Source organism: Coturnix japonica, chromosome 5, assembly GCF_054131305.1.
Source record: "Coturnix japonica strain WE chromosome 5, WE-NBRP24, whole genome shotgun sequence".
Lineage (NCBI taxonomy): Eukaryota > Metazoa > Chordata > Aves > Galliformes > Phasianidae > Coturnix > Coturnix japonica.
This window is the reverse complement of record NC_140667.1, coordinates 3,402,063-3,425,706: the sequence shown is the minus strand read 5'-3', so window position 1 is coordinate 3,425,706 and position 23,644 is coordinate 3,402,063. Positions and strand designations below refer to the sequence as shown.

The 23,644-nt window shown below is 44.2% G+C and overlaps 2 protein-coding genes across 8 annotated transcripts in view; one reads left to right on the top strand and one right to left on the bottom strand.

Annotated features, from left to right (window-relative positions):
* NAV2 (neuron navigator 2) overlaps positions 1-15,449 on the bottom strand; it is a 181,309-nt gene extending 165,860 nt beyond the window's left edge. For 4 of the 6 annotated variants that reach the window (XM_085548131.1, XM_015863390.2, XM_085548135.1 and 1 more), the window contains exons 1-2: positions 15,309-15,399; positions 14,167-14,769 (exon numbers count right to left, since the gene is read on the bottom strand). In XM_085548131.1, the coding sequence (XP_085404257.1) occupies positions 14,167-14,241 (75 nt within the window). In that variant the 5' untranslated portion in view covers positions 14,242-14,769; positions 15,309-15,399. Of the gene's footprint in view, positions 1-14,166; positions 14,770-15,308 lie in introns of all 6 variants that reach the window. The other 2 variants (XM_085548133.1, XM_085548132.1) reach the window with 2 other exon arrangements.
* Positions 15,450-16,363: 914 nt separating this feature from the next.
* E2F8 (E2F transcription factor 8) lies at positions 16,364-23,524 on the top strand. Of its 2 annotated transcripts, none has more exons than XM_015863355.3 (13): positions 16,364-16,490; positions 16,575-16,823; positions 17,103-17,259; positions 17,491-17,796; positions 17,948-18,109; positions 18,675-18,812; positions 19,163-19,372; positions 19,734-19,818; positions 20,079-20,598; positions 20,919-21,131; positions 21,790-21,925; positions 22,070-22,389; positions 22,790-23,524. In XM_015863355.3, the coding sequence occupies exons 1-13, from the start codon at positions 16,473-16,475 to the stop codon at positions 22,961-22,963; spliced, it is 2,688 nt and encodes an 895-aa protein (XP_015718841.2). In that variant the 5' UTR covers positions 16,364-16,472; the 3' UTR covers positions 22,964-23,524. The 2 variants fall into 2 exon arrangements, with proteins under 2 accessions (XP_015718841.2, XP_015718840.2); XM_015863354.3 differs by having other exon boundaries at positions 19,731-19,818.
* The last annotated feature ends 120 nt before the right edge of the window (positions 23,525-23,644 follow it).

Genomic DNA, 23,644 nt, shown 5'->3' with positions numbered 1-23,644 from the left:
ACCTAATTTAGCCCCAAAGACTTTTATTACTGGTTATGATGTGCAAAAATGAGAAAACACAGCTTGACTTTCAGAACACACTGCAGCTTTGCTCAATTGGCAGCACCTGAAACCGCTTTTCTTTCCCTCTAATTTGCGACCGCAGATGTGCTCTTTAGTAGAATTCCAGTGGTACTATCACTAAAATAAGTCTCAATTACTAGAAAATAATTGTCCTCTGCAAAGAACCTTCTGAAATCCTCCAACCAGGACCCACCTCCTCCTCCGGGAGCCATTCTGCAGCCAGCTCTCCCAGCTGCCCGGTGCCTGTGGATGCTCAGGCAGCACTGCAGCCTTTGGAAGGTCTGTCTGAGTGTTCTCCATCTTCAAAGCTCCCCCTCGCTCTTTGGATGCGACGGGCTTACAAGAGATAGGTGCCGAAACGATCCTCTTTAGTATTCTGCAGAGTATTTTGTTACAGATCACACCATCTGTCCAAGCTCGGGAATGCAAATTCATCTATCAATTTTTAAAAATATAAACTTCAAAATACGCATGCAATATTAAAAACCTTCACACAACGACCTTGGGTTACACGCTTATTATTTGAGATCTGCGGTTGAAAAGGCAGGATTATTCCAAACGCGTGTTCCAAAGAGATTCCCATGATTTACAGCCTGATCCGCCTTTGTGTGAAAACAATACTTTGGGCTTTATCGTCTGAATATTAACTGATACAATACCGAGTATTTTGTTGATATTAATGTGCTTACAGCTTATTACGCTGAGTTAATTAAAAGCTGAATGAGGCAAAAATCTGCAAATTCTGCACATATAATTAGCCTGCGAAAGCAGCTTGCGATACAAATAGCTCCATAAGAGCATTACGCTATCACAGCGCAGCACGCTGTGCCTCTGCGGCTCCCTTTGCTCCCAGGAGAAATGGCAAAGTTCTGTGTGCGAGCCCACAGCCTGACATCCATGGGGGGATGCTTCATGCAGGTGTTGAAGCTCCAGCTGGATTAGATCTCAGCCCTCTCCTCCTTGAGCAGAACAGAACACCGTGCACAGGGCACGTGTGTGAACTTGCAGAAGAGGCAATGCAGCATCTCACTGCTCTGCCTTATGCCATGCAACTCAAGCCCTCATGATGCCCCTTTTGGGGCTGTAGAGGCCAGAGGAGCCTGAAGGCACCACACTGAACACACTCTCCATGCACACAAGCACTGTGCTGGACCGTCAGCTGGAGATAGCCTGACAGCACTCACTGCTCTAACGAAGCTGTGGTAATTCACACCAGCTGAGCATTTATCCCCTGGGAACCTCGATTGGCATAAGTTATGTCAGCTGCCTGCATCCTCTCAGCCTCTGCTCTGTCATCCAGCGGTGGCTCTGGCTCAGGCAGGAATTTTGCTGGCATAAAAAAGCATAAACAGGCCAAAAAGAAAGGTTTGATTTAACACTGAGATAGCGTTCATTTACACCAATATTGCATTCACGTGACAATGAGCTCCGTGGCATTTAGCACACACAATTTCTCCCCAAAGCTGATGGTTTTATTCAATGCAGGATTTGATTTTTCTCTTAAAATCCAATTCAAAACTCCCAAATCTGTTAAATCACAACAAAGGAAAGGTATGGAAGGGGTTCTCATACTAACTATCCAACTGGAGGAAAAGCATATTTGCCCCAAAAGCTCCAAAATCTTGAATCTGGAAAAAGTGATTTCACAAACCTCAGGGCTTTTTATCATTGACTCATCTTTATGTATGGGAAATCTGAAGGAGAAAAGTTCAAGTAAACAAAGGAGGAAAAGGCAGAAGTGATGGAATGAAGCTTAAGCTGCAGCACAACCGGTATGTTCAACACATTTTATTTCATCTACATTCCAGTCTGCCCTCATGGTAGTGATAGTGAAATGAAAACCGCTGCATTGGTTTGGGAGAGCTGGACTGGCTTCTAGAAAGGATATATGTCACAGCAAGACACAGCATGAGACTGCTCCCTAAGGAAGCTGATAAGGCAGCTTAGGCTAAGGAACACCAGCCAACCCCACAGCCTCAGTGGAGGACGCGCTGGGAGGAATAAATGCATCTACCAGTACAGGCTGGGGGATGAGCTGCTGGAAAGGAGCTCTGCAGAGAGGGACCTGGGTGTCCTGGTGGCCATGAGCCAGCAGTGTGCCCCCATGGCCAAAAAGACCTACCTGGATGCCAAGCTGTACGACCTGGTGTAGGGAACCTGCTTTGGCAGGGGGGTTGGACTCGATGGTCGTTGGAGGTCCCTTCTAACCCCTGTGATTCGATTGTCAGCTCCACCACCCACTCTTATTTTTGACAATTAAAGCCTTTGGGATGCTTCAGACCAACAAAGCAGACCTGGATTCTCAAACCTGATTTCCATTGGTGAAAGCAGTCAGAGCTTGCTGCTGGCAACTTGGGTCCTGCTGGCACCTTTTCACAGCTTACTGCATAGGGCCTTTTCCCCCAGCTGTGAGTTTACAGCTAAAGAATGGCACACTGTTACATATGCAACCATTGCCTTTTCCTCTCCAAGCACCTGGCTGTCACAGATGTAACCTCATGGAGCTTCAGGCTGGGACTGACACAGAAGCAAAGACAAGATGTGCTGGATGCATTTTGTTGATAAAGAAATCAATAGCAGACTCAAAAGACAGCAAGGAGTCCCTGCACAAGTGTTTCTACCTAGATTTCCTTTTAGAAATAAATCATTATGTTAAGAAACTGCTCCTTTTAAGGCAGATTAGGTAAAAATGTTTTGAACCGGCACGATACCAAAAGATTCCTGGAGTGCCTCAAATTGGTATTTGCTGAAGGATTCACATCCAGCTGAGATGCTGTATTTCCTATTGGCCATCAGATGGAAAGCTCTATATGCTATTTATTCTAAAGCCTCGAGTACACCTAGTTGAGGGAGGAAGATGACAAAGCCAAACATCATCCAGGTGGTAAGGAAAGAAACTCCCAGCTGAAGGTAATAAAAGAAATAAAAGAATGAAGTAGCAGAATGAAGGACTGTGCCGTTTTACCATTGCTTTGTGTAGATGCTGCTACTCCTCCCCTCTTTGCGCTGTAACAGTTCTTCAGATTAACCTTTATGGTCAAACTGACTTCTGACATTTACAAAGACGTGGTGTTATTTATCTTGACATCAAGTTCACATGAGGTAAAAGTGAAGTTCTGAATACAATTCAAACACACAGGTAGGGACGGAACCAAATCAGAACCTTATTGCTTACACTGCACTCCCCACTATTAGCCTTGTTTTCCATTGTGCTAATGCGCTATTCCCTTTTAAACAGCATTTTAATTTAACAGCCCTCTTTCCAGGGGGATGTTCAGTTGGAATTCTATTCACAAGAGCTATTTGTCTATATTACACTGATGTAGGGACGCACTCTATACAGTATCTTTTTTTTGTTATTTTTCCCTGTGACGTGACTTACATCAAGGCTATTTACAAACACCGAAGGAGCCTGATGTAAATTCTCATCAGCCAGACAGGCCGGCAGAAGGATTTGACAGCAGAGCAGAGACTCAAGCAACTGCCTATGTGTCTGCATCAGAAAATGCAGGAAGAAAAGCAATCTAAGTGAAAAACACAGCACTATCATGAAATGCTTAGGTGGTTAAAAACACAGAATGAAGACAAATTTGAGTATGTGCAGTTATCCAGCTAAACCACCAAGATTAAACATTAAATATTTAGACAGACATTGAACATAAGCCTTTAGCACAGACCCTTCCAAGAGACACCAGGATTTCTGCAGCGGAAGAGGTAACAGCATTTCCATATCACACGTGCTCCAAGCAAAGGTTTCACAACACTCCATGTCCATCCAGAGCTGCGTATTTATTTCATTCTCCCGAGCCATCAGTTCCACCTTGAAAGCACTTAAGTGCCAATGAACCAAAAATATCATAATCGCTTTCATTTACTGCACAGAGGATGAAGAGTGGGAAGCTATTAAACCAGAACTGCCTGGATGACTAAAATAGCTGTTAAAGTAATGCAGAAAGCTGACCAGATAGGAAGATCTCGCTCTCTCAATCAATAGCAATTTCCCCTTGAATGTTTATGCGTGTAGAAAATAAAGAAGAAAAACACCCTTACATGTTCTGTCTCCAGCAGACAATGAAGACTTGAGCAAGGTGCAGCCAGCCCCATTTACTGAGCATGGGGTGTTGAAAGGTCCCTTTGAAGCCTCTGTGTTCATTGATTCAAGAGCATAGTGTGCAAGGCAACCCAGCCAAGACTCAAGCACATCCCATGACAAGGTCAAGCTCTGTTTCCCCTATTCCTCACCTTTATGGCTCTGCCTTTTCAAACAACAAGTCCACAATCACACTGTAAAAGGCTCCTTGCTGTAGTTAATTCTTGCCCATTCTTCTGTACTAACCCCATACATCTATTATGTTTTCATAGGCACATAATGAATCTCTGAACACTTTCACACTAGGTATTCACACAGGCATCGAGATTAAAGCCATTGTCCCTCTAATGCACCTCAACCAGACACCCAAAGGCATGTGCCTAAACAAATTTTAGGTAAGAAATAATGTGGCTGCAAATGTAAAGACTCAAATAGATGCATCATCCTTCAGTAAATGAGTCTGTCAGCAAATCACGCTCTATATTGAGCTTCGAAGTAACTGCATACTTCAAGAGAATGGAAATAGCATTTATTTACATCGATACGCAAAACAAACATGCTGTACTTGTTGTAAGCATCTTAACATCGTTTAATAGAAGCACTTTGCAAACTTAGCACTTTGCAATGTGTTAACAATCCGAGCAGATCCTTAAAAGACAAACATAAACTATGAATATTTTATGGGCTAAGATCTTCAGAAGTCTTTGGGACTATCGATTACTTCAACCCATTAAACGCTATTTTGATCTTAAATAGCTGGAGATGTTTGCCAATAGATTTCAAGCCGAGTTATTTTGAGAACAAGCAATTTTTAGCAATTATCATTACTGATAAGCAAGTTTGCATTTTTGACACAGCTATTCCATAAACAAGAGCTGCTAGGAGTTACATCCAAAATACTCTTCCCTTTTCTTCTGCCCTGACTTAGGCACCGTATGTTTCTGATATTGGTACCAGGTCCCTTGTTTCTACTTTCTTTTTACCTTAATCTTTAGCTCTTTATAGCCTTATTATTTACAGCCCTTCCTTGACTACTGTTCAGGTTTTCAGTCCTAAGCTGCTGCTAACGCTCAGCTTTATCTGCTGCTTTCATCTTCCATTCTGGATTTCAGATGCAACTCGCTAAATGAGAATAGCTGCACTCAGTGATAACAGAGTATCTGTTTGTGTTTACACAAAGGATTATTCATTTCTCATCCGGGATCCATCCTGTAGATAAAGCATTACTGGGAAGGCTTGCTAAATAACAGATCCCAGGCTGCCAAACCAATTATGTTGCTTTGCACAAGGTTTTTTTTTTCCCCACTAGCAAAGCTCCTTTAACTCCTATGAGAAGAAATAATCGTTTCAGCTCAGAGTCGGAGCAACTGCAATGACAGAGTTTCAGAGCAGCTGCAAAGGTGTCTTGAATTCATGCATTTGATCTTTGAGTCCTCGTATCAACAAGCTTCACAGTGTGATTATACATCGATGACTGCTGCAATAAAACTTGTTTTAACCTTTTCAACCTTGGGTTTGTTCTTGGTCACTGAGAACACAACAGAGCTTCATCTGAAGCTTAGAAAGCAGCGCTAACCCTCCATTTCCAATGATGCTCATCGTGTTCTCAATGAACGCTAACACAGCTGGGGCTAATACTTAAAAGTACAAACTCATAACAAATGCATTGTTTTCACTGCAACTCTAACCTCTAAAATGAGTGGGCAGCTAATTACACAACAACTGCCCAAGTCTTCCAGCTACACTCAAGCGAGGAAACAGGCTGTGATTCTTATTTACTTATTAAATGTAAAGCTCCTTCAGTAGTGAGAACAGCTGGTCAAAGTAATCATTTGGCAAGGCCTGCCAAGGTCTAAAAACATATCCATTATGGTAGATTACATCCTTGAAACCAAAATGATAGGCTTAAGCACACAAATATTTATGAAAGACTAGGGTGTTTTATACATAGCAATTGCACAGTTTGGAAGTACATGTGTATATACACACGTTCAGCATACTATAAACATCTCCCTTTCATTTTCTACTTTCCTGTTTAATTCTTTCCCCTGGCCCATCCTCATGAATCATGCATATTCCCATCAATACACACAGAAATAGATGCGTTTCAGTGCACAGTTTCACTGCCAGCCACATCTTAAGGTAATTGCACTTACCACACTGCTCTGCTTCCACTCAAAACACCCGACTTCTGCCCCAAGCAGCCCAACACACAGCCCAGCAACTACTTTTTGTGGCTATCTGCTAATGATGTACAATTGTGGCCACGTTATCTGGCCTTCTGGCAATTCCAGACCTTATCACTCAACAACAGAGGAGTGAGGACCGCGTGTTAAAGCAGCAAAGCACAGCCATAGGCATCTGGTGGGGAACACCACGACAGTGCATGATCAAAGCCTGCACTCAGTAAAAGTCTTGTGGTTTTTTTGGTCTACATTTTAAGGTGCATATTCAAGGACAAGTCATACAGGTTGTTCTGGGCTAAGACAGGTATTTCAGCTACCAACCCAACCGTACAGGTTAAGCAAGTCAAAAACCCTCCATAATAAGACTTATTCTTCTCCAGCTCCTGTGCTGTCATTATACCCACACCAGAATGTATTTCAGCCCAGCTCACTGCACTAGAAGGGATTCCCTCACATTGTGCCATAACAACTATGTACATATTGTACAGTGACCCCAAAGGGCCAGACTGGCAAGCAGCCACTCTCATCTTCCACTAGCAGCACAACCAACCTCAAGAACGCACTGAGAAGCCAAATATATTCCTATTACTTTCAAATTATTGGAATCAATATCACAAATCAGCAATTCCTTCACAAATAGAAAAGCAACTCAGCGTGAATATTTCAGTCCAAGCTACTAATCTGCGAAGGACAAGAAGAGCGGATCAGGATCTTACGCTGGGTATAGAGTTGCAAGGAGACTTTAAGTACAAGTCCAGAAGGAACAAGGAGCATCTGAGGGACATGGTTTAGTGGGAGCTATTGGTAATAGGTGAATGGTTGGACTGGATGATCTTTTAGGTCTTTACCAACCTTGGTGATGCTATGATTCTATGACTATAAAGCCCTTCATGCAAGATCTAAAATGAGAAAATTCATTTTCCTCCCACCTATAACCAGTACATCCCCAAAGTAACCGTCCCTCTGATTGCCCCAGCAGTACATTAGCAGTTACTATAGGACATACACACACATCTCCCCCCCCTACCACAGAAACCGGCCTGAAATAGCAGATGATACTGTACTCAGATCCCTATCAATTGCAATGCAAATTCCCCACGGAGCACTAAAAGCAACAGGCCCTGCAAACATTTACAGCATAATTCAACGTGGTTAATGAAGTCACCGTGACACAAACCAGAGAGAATAGCCATTAAACGTGTCAGGCGTTGGCCACGTGAATAGAAATTAATATGTACACAGATATTATCTAACCCGTGGAACTACAGGTTCTGCATTAATAACCAGTGCAAATGTCACAACACTAAAAATCCCAAGGAATCCAGGAAGCAAAAGAAGTTTAGAAGACAATTTATACACACAGCAGACATTAATGACTTCATACTCTGCTCCCACAGCGTTATAAGATCCTACAGCACACTAGCATTCATTACACCTCCCCAAAAGCAATACCTAAATTACAGCGTGTGAAACGAATTGCATTAGCTCCCTAATTAGATATTCTCATCCTAATAACAAAAAAATTGGTCTTTGATGCAATGAAAGCACGCACAGCACATCGATAATCACAGCCAACAGTGAGAAAGGTTGCAAAGATGACTGCTCATCATTATGGAATCTGGGAAGGTAGCCAAGAAAGAAATAAACCAAAACAAACACATGGATATTAAGTTATTGCCAATAGTTATGAACAGTTGTCGGCTTCCAGAGTTCAACAAGGCAGGGTGTCATGTGCTTGAGGTCTGCCTGGTGAAAGCCTTGAATTCAATAGGGTTTGTAGCTGTAGTGAGCTCACAGTTACATGACCCACAGCAGTTAAGATCCTGGAGTCTACAGTGTGATTTTGATTTGTTTGCTGAAGAACACAGACAATCTTCCTCTAAGCAGTATGGATAAAACCAGGCTATTAAACACAGTCGTTTTATTTTCCCTCTGACACTATCTGCAGAAAAGACTTCAGACAGTCACTAAATAGAAGTCAAAGCAGACCGTTCTCGTTATTTAAATGCCACCAAAATATCCTAAATCAGAGCCCGCGTTTTATTCATTGAGGAATAAATGTGATGACAGACGTCCCTGAAGGCAAAGAACATTTAGATGCTGTGTGGAGGGACACGGTTTAGAGAGGACTGTTGGTGATGGGCAGCTAAACTGGATGATCTTGTAGATCTTTTCCAACCTTAGTATGATTCTAAGTCAACTACAATGACATAAAAACCATTCTGGATTAATAATCTTGCCCTTGTTTAACCATTCTGATGGCTTTAACCCTCCAACTTAAACCATGTTCCCAACCAAAAGAGAAAACTAAATTCTCCCTGCTTTGAACATTACAAGTGCACTTACTGAAAAGGTTTACTATGACAGCTGCAAGCTTAGTTGCTATTGTAGCTCATAGAAGGATGCATAAAAACTTTACAGTGTTGCCCTGTCCATCTGAAATAATGAAATAAATTAGAAGCTTACTTGAAAAACACCAAGTAAGAGAAATTAACCAGCACGTTTAATTGGTTTGTAGGTGCACCTTCTCAAAGAGGTTCAATACACGTAGGACCAAAGCCATGATTATAAAGTAGTCACTCTGCACATTGTATTCACCAGCTCTTACTGCACAGACACAACCAAGATTCATTACGGTAAGGCAGAAGAAATAATCTATCTACAGAATCCACGTATTTGCACGCTTCCATCCAGCTCAGTATCTCAACATGCTGCACCACACTCCAAATCTACACGAGGTGAAAAACGTCCCCTGTACCCAACTTTCATCCTCTGCCAGCTGATTATTTTGTTTATGATTCGACTTTAAAGAGACGCATCCACGTATTTATTTTCCCACCTGATAAATATTTATGAAGGTTTTGTTCCAGTCCTAACACATAAGTAGTATAACTTATCTTCCTTTTATTCAGTCAAGGAGAGGAGCTTAAAGGGAAAGGAGTTTAAAGACAAGCTACTCGTACTGCTGAGCCTCAGCTCCCCAAGTCAGCACATTCAGTGAAACCATGCGGGTTTGAAAGGCAAATTCCAAGAGAAAAAGATTATAATCACAGAAACCAGAAACTGCAGGAGTCAAGCACCTGGGTCATGGCAACAACAGCTTCCCAGCACTAAGACAGCACACAGAATTAACGTGAGTTTCACAGCAACAGAGAGGAGTAGGTACCCAAACCCATCCATAATTAAACACGATTGCAAGAAAGATCCCTCCTGGTGCTGGGCGAAGATGTGCTGCATTGAATGGCACATAAGCTCTCAGCCTGAATAACATTAAAGCACAGTTTCACGCAACTATCAGATAACTGATGCCACTTCCACTCATTCTACTATTTTATACTGATTTTGATCAAGACTTCAGCTCTCTGGCTGATCACAGCCCTTTCAGAAACCAAACTCCCACTGTCTAGTCTTTTATGCTGTGGGCCAATGGAACAGAAGCCCAGTTCCTGCCAGTCTCCCATTGAGTTTAACTGGGATCCAGTTTTCCTTACCCAAAGTCTTGCAGTTCTGTGCTCTGGTCTGTAAGACTCTCATTCCTGCTGCGCCAAAGGAGAGCTCACAAATGGGGAATATCACAGCAGTAAGCCTGAGATATTGAAAAATTAATTACTTTGACATAATACGGAGTCATCAATGAAGGCAACAAGGGATGTTTGAGCTGAAACCCAAGAAACACAGGCAATTCCATCTGCCTCGTTACATTTATTGAGTGCTCCTATCAGATGCACATTGTTTATTCAAAATCCTCCAAGTTCCTGAAGATCTGATAGTCGCTGCTGTCATCACGATGAAGAACTGAAAGACTTCAGAAGATAAACAAACACGGTGCAAGCTAAGTGCTTGAAGCACGCAGGTTTCTAGCTTGCCACCTATTGAAGAGGTTTCTCCATCACAAGCTCACCTCTTCTGTACTGACATCTCAACTTATTCTATTATCCACTCTTGGAAGCTATTCCCCAGCTCCTCAGCTCCCTCGAGTACATCTTTTTAAGTGCACAATGCTGAAAAAAAAGAATAGTTACACAAGCCTGAGTACATATTTATTACCATCAACGTGTGATAGCCCCAAGAGACATCCACGCATCACATCCAGTTAGCACGAAGAGGAATCACAGTCTTCAGTACCACGCTATTTTTGCCTAACGCTGCAAGGACGGGCTCACGTGCAAGTCGCTTTGCTCCTTTCTAACAGATGAGTGAGTTTGATGTTAAGGAGAGAATAAAACCCATTCTCCCATCAACTTTTATTGCTGTAGGAATGTCCCAGGAGCATCTCCCCATCAAACTCAGGCTCCCAATGCAATAGCTTTACTGCTACTCCACGTTGCCACTACTGCTTTTTCTTATATATTTAAGAGTTGAGTTTATACAAATGTAGGTGACCTTACAACACAGCTGTCCAACTAGACACAGCAGAGAAACAGGCAAGTAAAGAGAAAGCCCCGACACGTGGTGCATGGAAATAAATGCTGATGAATACATGTCTGTCTCTCTAATGCCTCTCCCCTTCTGCAAGGCCCCTGAGGTAAGCTCAGCCCTGCAATAAGGCATTAAATTAGTAAATAAGCCACTTTTATGGCAGAGATTATTTCCTCTGCGCTTCTTCCCCCTTCTTTCCTCTCCCTTTGCCTTTCTTACCGCTTCCTTCGGCAGGAACATCAAAATAGATAGCAGACCTCAGGGATATCAACCTCGCTTCCAGGCACAGACATCACAACAAGCAATATCTGGCTGCCCAATACAAGGTTCCTGGCTATTTAGGGTTTGAAGAATATTGTGGCCCAGATTTTATTCCTTACAATTACTTCAAGGCCAGGGGGTATCCATTTGCATAATAATGAACATATTGCTAAAGGATGGTGCGGGAACTCACGCACTAATGAGATCTGGTGTGTGTTATCTGAAAGTCATGCCTGCTTTATAAGAATACTTTAATTAAAAACAACCTCTAAAGGTTTTACCTACTTGTACCTTTTAAATAACACGCAATGACTGGCGCCTGCTTTGTGCAATGGACAAACACATCCAGCTCGTTACTTGGTGATTCCTATTGGACTATTCACATGTAGAAGGACTCAGGAATCAGGACTTTCAACCCAATTGTGTGATATCACACAATTACCATCAACCAGAATACGTTGGGACGGACTCCTTCAGTCATAACTGGAAGGAAACAAGTGAAAAGAAACATAATAACAACAACCCAGCACAACTCCCTCATAAGGTCAATCCAGACATACTCCATCTGGTTTTGGAGCCATGCGTAAGCAGCTGTATGACAGGTTAGATATAGGATTTACATGCTTCCATACAAAAAAACAGAGGCAAAAATCAACAGACCATCAAAAGCCTCGTATCAGCTCCCCCATGTACAGTAATGAAGACTTGGGGAAAGTTCTGCACTGCTTTATTACATGTTGAATGGAATGTAGCCTTGTAATTCCTACCAGAGCCAGAAAAGTTGTGCTGCTAGACAACACAATACCCTGAACATTCACATTAGAGCCCTTTTGAAGCCAGCATAGAAAGCACAAAGAACCTGCTTCTCCTGATCCCAGCAGCATCCAACAGCACAACTTCCAGTCCTCCGAGATCAGACAAAGCACAGACAGCAAAGCCTCACACCACTAGGCAATAAACACAGATACCACACGTTACCTTGCTCTAATCAGTAGAATATAATGTAGATATCTAGCAGTGTGCTTAATAAGAAGATAAAGCAAAATTCAGTGCTTCATTTCTATACCACAAATGCCAACCCAGCTCCCTGTTATTTCACTTAGACACACCAGATCCATCCTTGGCTGGGATAGAAACACACAGATTTCTTGGCACTTCAAAAATAAGAAGCTTGACTTAATACCCATTAAATACACTGCCATAAAAGAAAGTGTTTGTCTGATTTTAAAATGAGCCTGGTCTCATTTCCTTCCAGAACAAGTCTTATTTTTCAATAGCAGAAGTGCCTGCTGGTGATTAACTCTAATGATCCTGGATCTCACACATGCTTTTTCCAATCAGAAATCAAAGAACATTAAGCTTAACAACATCACAGTTTATACTCAGCCCCACAGTCATGGCCAAGCTTTATCAGTGTTTCATTCCCAAACTATTTTCCCCAGTAAACACAAGTCTAAGCTTTCCCGAGTAACATCTCCCTGGAAAATCCAATAGGAAATGAAATGTAATACTCCATTAAGACTTGTTTTGCAAACAGAAGTGAGAGAGAGAGAGCTCACCCAAGCAAGAAGAGTCATTAAAATGGATCTTACATATATCATTATAAATTTAATAATCTCCATGACGGCTGGAGTTCAAGTTAAAATGAATGGCAGCAAAGCATGACCAATTGATGTTATCCCAGCTGCCACCGAGCCTCACTTGGGGTTATATTATACTTACAGAGGCCCAACACTACATGTGCACCAAATACCCAGAGCCAGGAGCAGATGGGAGATGTGGGCTCCTATCCCTATCAGCCAGGAGAGGCAGACGTGATTGCGTATTAATCTTGATGCATCCGGACAATCATTGTGTACTTTGGTGTCTCAGGTCCCTAATGCTTTTCCCACTGCACACAGTACACAGTTGTATATTTAAAGAGGGGGAAAATAAATATAAAACAACCCCCCCCCCAAAAAAAAAGCCTCAACAGTTGCAGCTTTCAGAACTGAAATCAATGGAAGGATTTTATTTCAGCTCTTATTGATTTACTTTGGCCCCAAAACACTTCCCTGTCCTTGTCAGCTTATCACTTAATAGGTTGTGCTCGGTACAACAGAAATATACTTCAAGCTTCACATTGGTTGTGCTCCTTAAATCTAAGGAACAGCTGCATTTTATCCCATATCGGAGAGTTTTTCAGGCTCTTTTGATTTCTAATGGAGCAACAGAAAAGCCACTTTCATTCTGCAGCAGACTTGAAGTTGTGACACACGTCTCCCCTCACCGACACTGGGCAGCATCTCAAAGGGCTGCTGGTCACATCTGCTTCCAGCTTATTTCAAATGCAACACAAATCACACACGTCTATGCAAAAAAAGGAAGCTCTTCTTCACACAAGGCCAAATAGGAGGGACTGGGTTCTGTGTATTTCAATCAACAAACACTCAGGGACAACAGCACAATTTATATGTACAGCACAAGCATTTCAAGTGTAATTATTTGCTTCATTCATGCCAAGAAAACAAGTTTGAAGTCTCAGCTGTTTGCAAGCCAAGATGGCAACTTCATTGAGGTCAGCTGCATACACACAGGCAATCAATTATTATTAAACAACACAATAACACCTTGACACACAAGGCTTCCTCAATGCAAAATAGGATCTGTCAGCTGACATTACTGACGTTCCACCGTGTATTTTGCATTGCTTTAAGTCAGAATCATGTCTGGAAACTATATGATAAATAAACGATAACATTATCATCAGGACAATCAGGACACTGACACATTCTCAGTGATGTTACAGGCCAGATCCCAAGGAAGCAGTTTTTTAACCTCTCTAGTAATATCAATAAGAGTGAAAGCAACAACAAATCAATGATCCAACCAGACTTAGCAGAAGTCACTAGACCTCATTTCATTAGAAGCCTCTCCACCAACAACTACCCAGCGTCCTGGGGATGTCTCACCCACTTCACTCACACTACAGCACTCCTTACAATGAAGCCAACTATCTGGTGTAAATATATAACAAGGAAAACAGACCTGCAGGCAGCTGAGCATAGTTAGCAGCAATTGTAACAGACAGAAGAGTCACAAGCTCTTTTGCTGCTCGTTCCTCATGCATGTCATTTAAGCAGAAACCTTCCACCATTTGTGACTTACCCTTTTTTGATCTTCCAGTCCATGTGTCACCGGCTTTCTCTTCTGATGCTGGCTGGATTCGGAGCCCGGTTCCATTTCCCAGCTACAAACACTCCTCCGGCCTCTCTCAGCTCTCTCTAAAAATCCATAGCACGAACAGCAACAAAAACCTCAAAGTCATTTAAAAAAGAAATAGCAAGAGAACTCCTTCACATCTCCTCCTCATCCTTCCAAGTTCTCACTTGCCATCACTGCTCATTATAATATAATATAACAGGCAGCCAGTCCATAAGCCTCTGTTCCCTTCTTGAGCTCAGAATCCCATTGCTGTGCCTTACAGAGCTGAATCCAAAGCCAGTGCTTGGTGCCACATTATTGCTCCATCAGCAGCCGTTTGGGTCCATTCCTGGCACAGATAATTTATACGTCAATAAAGGTGTAAATGTGCATTTAATCCACTGGGTTGATATTATCAGCATCCCTCTCTCAGGCCGCCTTCCTCCCATAAATCAATGTAAACACTTCACAGCAATAATCGCCTTTTGCACATCGAGCAGGTGTTAATTATATAAAATCATCCGGGCACGTTTGTCATCATCATCTTCAATGTATTCAAACAAACACCTACAAGAGACGAGGAAAAAACAAGCATTGAAAGAACACATAGTTACTGATTTCATTGCCCACCACCAGCGCTTAGAACTGCTACAGTAACTATGTATTTAGCAATACGTTACACTGCACCCAAACCTCTCCAGGGGCTTTTTAATGCCTTACTTTGCTTTTGGGGCTTCATGTACAAAGACAGCTGAGAGAGACAGACAGTGCATCACCCCACGGGGTCACACAGGTTGGATAGAGCACTGCGGCCAATTGTGGGTCCATGATGGGACACGTGGAGGAGCAGGTGCTGCCAATGAGCCCATAAGGAAACACAACACCTGGAGCCACAGGTTCCCAGCTCAGCCACCTTAAAGCACCTGGGAGCAGGGAGAGCAACACCCCGCAGCCCAAGGCAGGGCCGATACCCGTCATATCCAGCTATAGGGCTCACACAGCCACCACCCCCCCCATCAAACACGAGTTGCGTTACCGGCGGGCACCCAGTAACGGCGGGTTCCCGTCCCCCCCCCCCGGACACCTTTACCCCCCTATCCCGGTACCTGGCCCCGGCCGGGCGGTGCCGCGCCCCGAGCAGCGCAGGGCAGGGCGAGGCCGCCCGGCTCCGCTCGGCGCTGCCGCTACTCACTCTCTGTTACCGGGACAACCGCCTCCCGCCTCCCCCGAGCCTCGGCTCCTCCCCTCCGCCGGCCACGTGATGCCCGGAGGACCAATGGCGGGCGGGGGCTCAAGGCGGTGAGCTGCCGGGGAGGCCGCGTTACAGCGCCACCTTGTGGTCAGTGCGGGAACTGCAGCGAAACGGGGCTGTCAGCGCATAGGGACCCAGAGCGGAGTACAGCACCCTGCTCAACGTCATACGGCTGTGTGCTTTGTGAGCCACGTCTCTGCTATTGAAGACATCGTTATTCACAAGGACAGCAGTTATTAAATGACACATTTCTGCTTATCACCTCGTGGCACTTCACAACACATAAGCCCTGACCCCGCACCCTGAGGTACAGCTCAGCCCTGAGGTTCATCTCATTCCTAAGGTACATCTCAGCCTTGAGGTTCATCTCAGCCCTGAGGTACATGTCATTCCTGAGGTACATCTTATTCCTGAGGTCCATCTCAGCCCCCAGGTCCATCCCATTCCATGATGTCCGTCCCATCCCCGTTGTTCACCCCATTCATCCCCGTTGTCCATCCCATTCCCGTTGTTCACCCCATTCATCCCCGTTGTTCACCCCATCCCGTCCCGTTCCGCAGCCGTTGGGCCGCGCTCCCTCCCCGCGCTCCTCATCCCGCGCCCTCAGCCCGCCAAGCCAGCTCCGCGCCGATTGGCTGAGCGCGCCCCGCTGCCGCGAGCCGATTGGCCGGGCCTGTTCCCCGCTCTACCGCCGGCGGCTCCGCGCTCTCGGTTCAAACCGGCGGCGGGATCGAGCGGCGCCGTGTGTGGAGCGGGGCCGCGCCGTGCGTGTGTCTGTATGTGTGTGTATATATATATATATGTGTGTGTGTGTCCGTAGTGCACGGAGCGCGGCGGCCGCCAAATGTTTGAACCGGATCCCGGCAGCGCTCCGCCCTCCGTCGGGGCGGGGCCGGGCCGTTGGGTGGCGGGCGCGGGCCGGCTGGCGGCGGGGCGGGTTGCGGGTCCCGCCGTGTCTCGCAGGGCCCGGCGATGCCGAGCGGCGGCGGCGGCTCCTCCTGAGCCCGGCGGGGCGGAGATGGGCGCCGGAGAGAAGGTACCGCCGATGGACCCCCCCCCCCTGCAGCTCTCCGGTACCGCCCGGCCCGACCCGCTGCTCCCGTGTCCCTTCTCTCCGCAGGAGAACCATCCCCAGGCTCCCCGCGGGACGCTGCGGACTCCGTTGAAGCAGGCGGGCGGTTCGCAGCGCGTCCTGTCCGAGCTGCAGCCCGGCTGTCAGCCGCTCGCCACGCCCCCCAAACCCGGGGGGGCCCTTCCCGCTGAGCCATGGACGCCCACCGCCAACCTGAAGGTGCTGATCAGCGCCGCCAGCCCCGAGATCCGCAGCCGCGAGCGGAGCCGGGAGCTGCAGGGAACGCGATGCTGCCAGGTACCGCATCCCGCACTTTGCTTGTTGGGCCCCTTTGCTGGTCGGCTTTACCCTCCTTATAGTGCTTTCCAGATGTAAAACATCTCGTTCCATAGGCCTGCTGTACCAGCTGGCTGCACTGGGTGATCTGCTGATATGCCCCTCAGTCCTTACAGTTCTATTTCCGAGGGCCAGAGTTGAACGCTGGACTTTGTGCCGGCAGGGAACGTGTCTTGAGCCTATTTGGATTGACGTACCCGTCATTAAAAGCTCCTCACGTCCTCATCTTGTCCTGCACAGGAGCACTCATCAGGAGATGAGTATGAACGATCCCAACCCAGTCGCAAAGAGAAGAGCCTGGGTTTGCTGTGCCATAAGTTCCTGGCCCGGTATCCCGATTACCCCAGCGCTGTGGAGAACAACTACATTTGCCTCGATGAAGTAGCTGAGGAGCTCAGTAAGTTGGTGTATATTCCTATTGCGTGTCCTCGCATGCACAAGGCTATGAATCGCCCTCCTATTGCACAGTACTGCTAACATCCTGTTAGACAATGCATAACAAGTGTATTAAGAGGGGGAAGCATAGCAAACTGATCTATTTTTCTATGCAAACTCTACTTCAGGTAAACGACAGTAGTATTTTAGGGGACTGAGATGCCATGTTAATCTTTGCACTTTGTCTCTTCAGATGTTGAACGTCGACGTATCTATGACATTGTGAATGTGCTCGAGAGCCTCCACATGGTGAGCCGCCTTGCCAAGAACAGGTACATCTGGCACGGCAGGCACAACCTTGCCAAAACCCTGCAGACCTTGAAGAAAGTTGGAGAGGAGAACAAATACACACAGCAGATTCAGATGATCAAGAAGAGGGAGTACGAGCAGGAGTTTGGTTTGGATGGCAGGAATAATGAAGAGGTGGCAAGATCTTTCATCTCCAATGAGCATTCAGAAATGTGCTTTGTGGAGCTCCCAGGAATCGAATTCCGTGCTGGTGAGGTTATATCTGTAGTGCCAAGAGTAACATGATCATAAAACACATATTTGTTGCTTAGATGCTGCTGACAAATTTCTACAGCGTTATAACAATGTTTGTAGCTGGCATGTCACTTAATGCTTTAATCCTTTTTTCTTGTCTTCTGCAGCCTCTGTTAACAGCAGGAAAGACAAGTCTCTACGAGTGATGAGTCAGAAATTTGTGATGCTGTTTCTTGTATCAACCCCTCAAATAGTCAGCCTTGAAGTCGCTGCTAAAATCTTGATTGGAGAAGATCAGTTAGAGGACTTGGATAAAAGCAAGTTTAAAAGTAAGTAAAAGGCTGCTATTCCTGTCTGCTGCTTGTTCGTTTTCTGAAATCAAGGGTAAGTTAAATGAGCAAATCCAGCTCAAGATCATTCAGTGTAAAATGCTGTCATAAAGGTATTTGAACCTCCAAAACCTTGCATAGTTCTTACAGGGACCCACCTGTGCATCGTACATGCCATGTAAGTCTGGAAAGTCTTTTCAGTGTGAAGTAGGAGCTGCTTATTGGTAGTGATTTCCCAAGCAACTTGTCACACATTTCAGCATCATTTCAGCAAAGATGCCCCATGCAAATAAGTGTTCAGGTCACACAACTTACTCGATGGAAGCCTAACCAAATACTGTCAAAGTGCTGCTGATAGCTTAAACATGGGTTTCACTTCCTCACAATGCTGTAACTGCTGATTGTCTCTTCATTATTTGACCCTTCTTTCGGTTCCCTGCACGTTTCCTCCTCTTCCCCTCCATTCAAACATAAAGGTACTTCGAGGTCTAGGCTGATGTATTCTAATAGGTGAGAATGTTAGTGACTTGTTATTAAAAACTGCTCTGCTTTGTGTCTATTTCAGCTAAAATCAGGAGACTTTATGATATAGCAAATGTTCTCAGCAGCCTCGAGCTTATCAAGAAAGTTCACGTCACAGAGGAGAGAGGCAGAAAACCAGCATTTAAATGGACAGGACCCGAAGTCCCACCAAACACCCAGGGTACATATATGTGTCTTTTTCTTTTGCTGTGCTGATGATTCTGATTTCTTCCTTTCCTCTCCTAGAAAGCTGTTAACTGAAATACTGAGTAAAAGAAGCAGAAAGTCCTTGATGTTCACGTTGTTGCCCTTGGTTCTGAACAGCACAATGTTTCCTGGAGCAGCTCATAGGAGCCTCATAGTTTATGTTCTTATGCTGAGACTTGCATTTCCATTTTTGCCAGTGCCTGATACTTCAATAGTTATAATTCACACTCAAATAATTGCTTTTAATGACTGAATATATTTAATGTTACATTTGAATATATATATATACACTATACAAACTCTTCTATTTGTTCTTCTTTTTAGATACAAGGCTTGAAACAACATCCGCACCCTGCATCTCACAGATATCAGAACCCACCAGTTCCAAGGAGCAATGCTCAAAAAACCTTTTTCCCTCAAGAATAAAGCAAAACTTCACTCGGCATCCCTCCCTAATCAAGTTAGTTAAAAGCATAGAAAGTGACAGAAGGAAGATCCAATCTGCTCCAACCAGCCCAGTTAAAATAAGCCCAAGTACGTAGCTGAAAACTTTGTCTATCTCTTTCTAGTCATGTTTTTCACTTGAATGTGGAGTCTTGTACTAAATATACAGACTTGCCTTCTGATCGAAGATGTGGATGAGTGAATAAGTTAAAACACCTGTTGTTTGAACAAGTCAGAAACAAACAAGATGGGGGGAAATGAAGTGTATGTTGTCTGTAAATCTTGAAGCTTTATGAGACTGATAGCGGGAACAAATGTAACACGTGTTCCGAGAATAAGCTCTGCAATTAGCAGAAACAAAGTAGAAATAATGCAGACTCAAGATAGAATTACACTTAAACATTAGGATACGTTATCAGTTCTGTTGGTTTTGTTTTCTCCCTTGAAGCAGGTACAGATGAAAATGTATCAGCTTATACAAGTAAAGTGTCTCAGCTCACAGCAGTTCCTCAATATCAGCTGGAAGAACCACCAAAGTAAGTTTGCGCAAGTGTCGTGTTTGGAAGCTTTTTGTCACTGACTGTTAAGTTCAATCTATGCTTAATTTGAGTTGGGCAGTGATCTGCAAAAACCTGTAACCTCTGTTGCTCCTGGCTATGGTTTCACTTGGAGTTTTCTGTTCGGTTCATCAAGACATACAAATTCACACTGACTTTGTAAGGTAAAAAATAATTACACAGGACATTTCTGCATGAAAACACTAAACTATGCGTTTTGACTTTTTTCTTGTTTTAAGGAGACCAAAAGACATGAAAAATAACGTGTTAGGATCTGCTTTGGAGCACAGTCTGCCCTGGCCTGAGGCAGCTCCCAAGGCCAACACTCACACTGCTGCACCCCCTCCAAAATTGCTTCTCACTCAGCCATTGGGTGCCCTGCCTCCGAGCCACCGCTCAGCATCACCAGTGATCCTACCTCAGCCTCATTCTGGTGCCTCCTATGCAGTATATGTGCATCCTTCTCAAGCCCACGCTGTGACAGCGTACAGCCCAAGCTTCATGTTGCAGCCTCTACCGTGTGCTAATGTGACAGGAATTAAAAGTATTCATCCAAAAGCATTAAGTGAAATGACCGCCAAGGAAGGGGACAATTGCACAGCCGCAGCTGATGCAGGAAAGGCCACGGCAGCTGAAGAAAGACCAGTTATAGAGCCTGAGTCTTCATCAAAGAGGTGCCTTAAGAGATCTCAAGCACTACAAGAGAATAACTTGATTAAAAAGTGTAGAAGTGATGAGGAAAGCCTTGAAACTGCTGTGGTAAGTCAATTTCTGTCTGTCTGGTTTATAACCTAGTGGTGGTGTCAATATGATGTGGAGTTAACATGATACACAAAGAGAATAGGAGGTTCAGATACACTTGATGCACATGAAGAAACGGGGTCTGGATAATTTTCCACTCCTCAGTTGCCGGATGCTTCCATGTCTGTAAATTATTAGGCTGCTTCAAATTGTGCTTGTCAAAACTGCCATGAAATCAGGAGAAACTCTGCTTTTCTGATTCATAAAACATGTGACCTTCTTAATTACAGATGTACTGTGATAGCCGTGCCTCTTACAGTGCCTGTTTTCTTTTAAAGGGAGAACTCAATAAACACGAAAGACCACCTTCCATCGGCTCACAAACCAACCACGAAATGGACAACTTCCAGGAAGAGAAACAGAGCAGATCTGAAGATCAAAGCGTGGAAAGTTGTTCTGAGCAATACAAAAGAGAATGTGCTCCAGAAGATGAGGACAGAGCCAAAGCTAAACAGGACCTACCTGTAGCATTTGCCATTCCTGCTCATGAGGTGAGCTTTGCCACACAGCACAGCAGTTCTTGCTGTTAGCTGGGAAAAGACCACGTGGAACAATCTGCAAAGGAAACGGAACTGGAATCACTACACATATATAGATTTGCCTTTAGTTGCATTACTATGCAGAATGCTTTAGAAAAAAAAGACTCTGTAGGGCCTCGCTACCCCCAGGCAGATCCACACTCCCAGCCAGTTTGGTGTTATCTGAAAACTTAGTGAGGGTGCACTCGATGCCCTCATCCAGGTCATCAATAAAGGTATTGAAGAGGATGAAGATAACTAAGTAGATGGAAGCGATACTGAGATCTCATACTGTCCTAGACTGTTTTTTATAAATATTTAGTTCACAATGCTTTGATGTCCACCAGCAATGCAGTAGAACTCCCCATTCTTCTTAAAAGAAAATAAAGAAATCCACATAAGGGTATCTGAGAATGCAGCTGAATGACTTGTGTGGATGAGGACTTTTAGAGCACAGCTATGAGTCAAACTGAGTCCAGTTTCAGATGGGAGCCAGTATAGGCATGGACTATCCCAAGCCTTGGGGATTATGAGGGATATAGGATAAGAGAGTGGCAAGGGGAGTGTGATTTTGAAGAAAAGCTTATTTTTTTCATGCACCTTTGATGTAAATGTGTATTGTCTTTTTCAGACCTTTTTTCCATCTGGGTACCTTATCCCTCTAACTCAGTGCACTCACCATAGCAACAAGGCAGCTCTTTCTAATAGAGAGAAAGCTGGGATATGTTCTGTGCAGCACACCACTACCCAGAGCTCACCCACTGCAGGTGAGTACCAAGGGATATATACACACAGATGCCTGGTTTGAAGGATTGTAAGCCAAAGTCATCCTACCAGAGCTGTGAAATCACAATGCAAGGACTCTACTTTCAATTTTTAATCCTTCCAATGCTTGTTTTTTTCTGTTTCAGGTGTCATTCCAATGATAGCATCTGAACTGAAAGCAGTTAACGTTCCGGCTTTTCATATAACATCCTTGAACATCATGCTGTCACCAGCTTCTATAGCTGCTGCACCTGTACTGAACAACTCCCACCTCAATTCTAGCAATAACAGTTCAGTCCCAAACCCAAGTTCTTCACTTCTGAACTTTACACTGCAGCACATAGGAGTGATGCCTGCTGGTGTGCAAGTACCTGCAAACCCCGTTCTTCAGCACATCCCAATCCTATCAAAACCAGAAAGCACTAATCGTAGTAGCTCAGAAAACGCGACCTTACAAGAGGAAAAGGTAAGAAGCAACGTATTGCAATGGCTAAACCATAGGTTGAGTGAGAAATAATATCTTACTTGCTGAGAAAGTGGAGCCAGCTGGAGGAACTGAAGGATGACGAGGTGTGAGGAGCCTTGGAGAGGACGTTGGATAAGAAATGACACATGCTCATAAACTGCTTGTTGCCTTCTGTCAGCTGTTTGTGTAGTGCTGAATTGCCTACAGTTGGAAGTGAAAGAAGGAGATAAAACAAATCAGTTTATTAACATATATATATATGGGTATATAGATGTATAGCAAGGAAAAGGAGGATGCTCTTCTCCACAGAGCTGATAGATAGGAAGAAATGTGTTTGCTAACATTCTGCACATACCTACAACTAGAATGGACTGACACTGATCTCTCCCTTTTCTTTTAGCCCCCTGTGCCAAAGGAAGCCCCGGAGCCTCAGCCAGTGACAGAAAACTTCTTCCGCACACCAGGAGGACCAAACACAACCCCGTCACTGTCTGCAACCTCAGGTGGTACCGACACAACCTCTCAAGGAACCTCACACATTGCTCAACGAAAACTTGAAGTGCCAGAAAACTGATCTTTGGGCATCAGATCGCCGGCTGTGTTAGCAGTGTAATTACTGATATAGCACAATGCACATGGGATGTGTTTTGGATGTGATTGGCAAGACAATGATACAGGAATAGCCTGAACGCTGTAGAATTCAAACTGGCTTTACTATGGAAGTTCAGGCTAAGTGTTTTTACACGAGGCTTATCTAAAGCAACTGAGTTTTGTATCTCATTCTGCGTTGCTCTTCTGCTATGCAAAGTAAACTGAAAGTGTCTGTACAGAAAGGTACCGTCTATCAATCAGTGCATGTTTTGCACAGAGAAAGTACTGTGAGCCTGTACATATTGAATGCTTCCCTTAAAGGCCGTAGTTAGGATTTCTTGTGCTCCTGTGTTCAGCTGCTCCTCTTTTATAAGTTTAGCTTTGAAAAAAAAAAATCTTTAACAAAAAAAATTAAGTTTTTATATAAGTTAAGAATTATTTATACTGCGTTGTAAAAATAATTTGTTCAGACAAAAAAATTGCATCCAACTCATTTTGACTTTTTTTTTTGTTGAATGGAATTAAATGACTGGTGTTGCTGTAATACGTCGTACGCTGAATGGTGGTTTTTTGGTCAAGGATTCTATAGAAGGGGAAAATGGTGTTTAATCAGCAAGGGGCGTAAAGAACTTGATCTGGCTTTCTGAATGAGGGATACTCACTG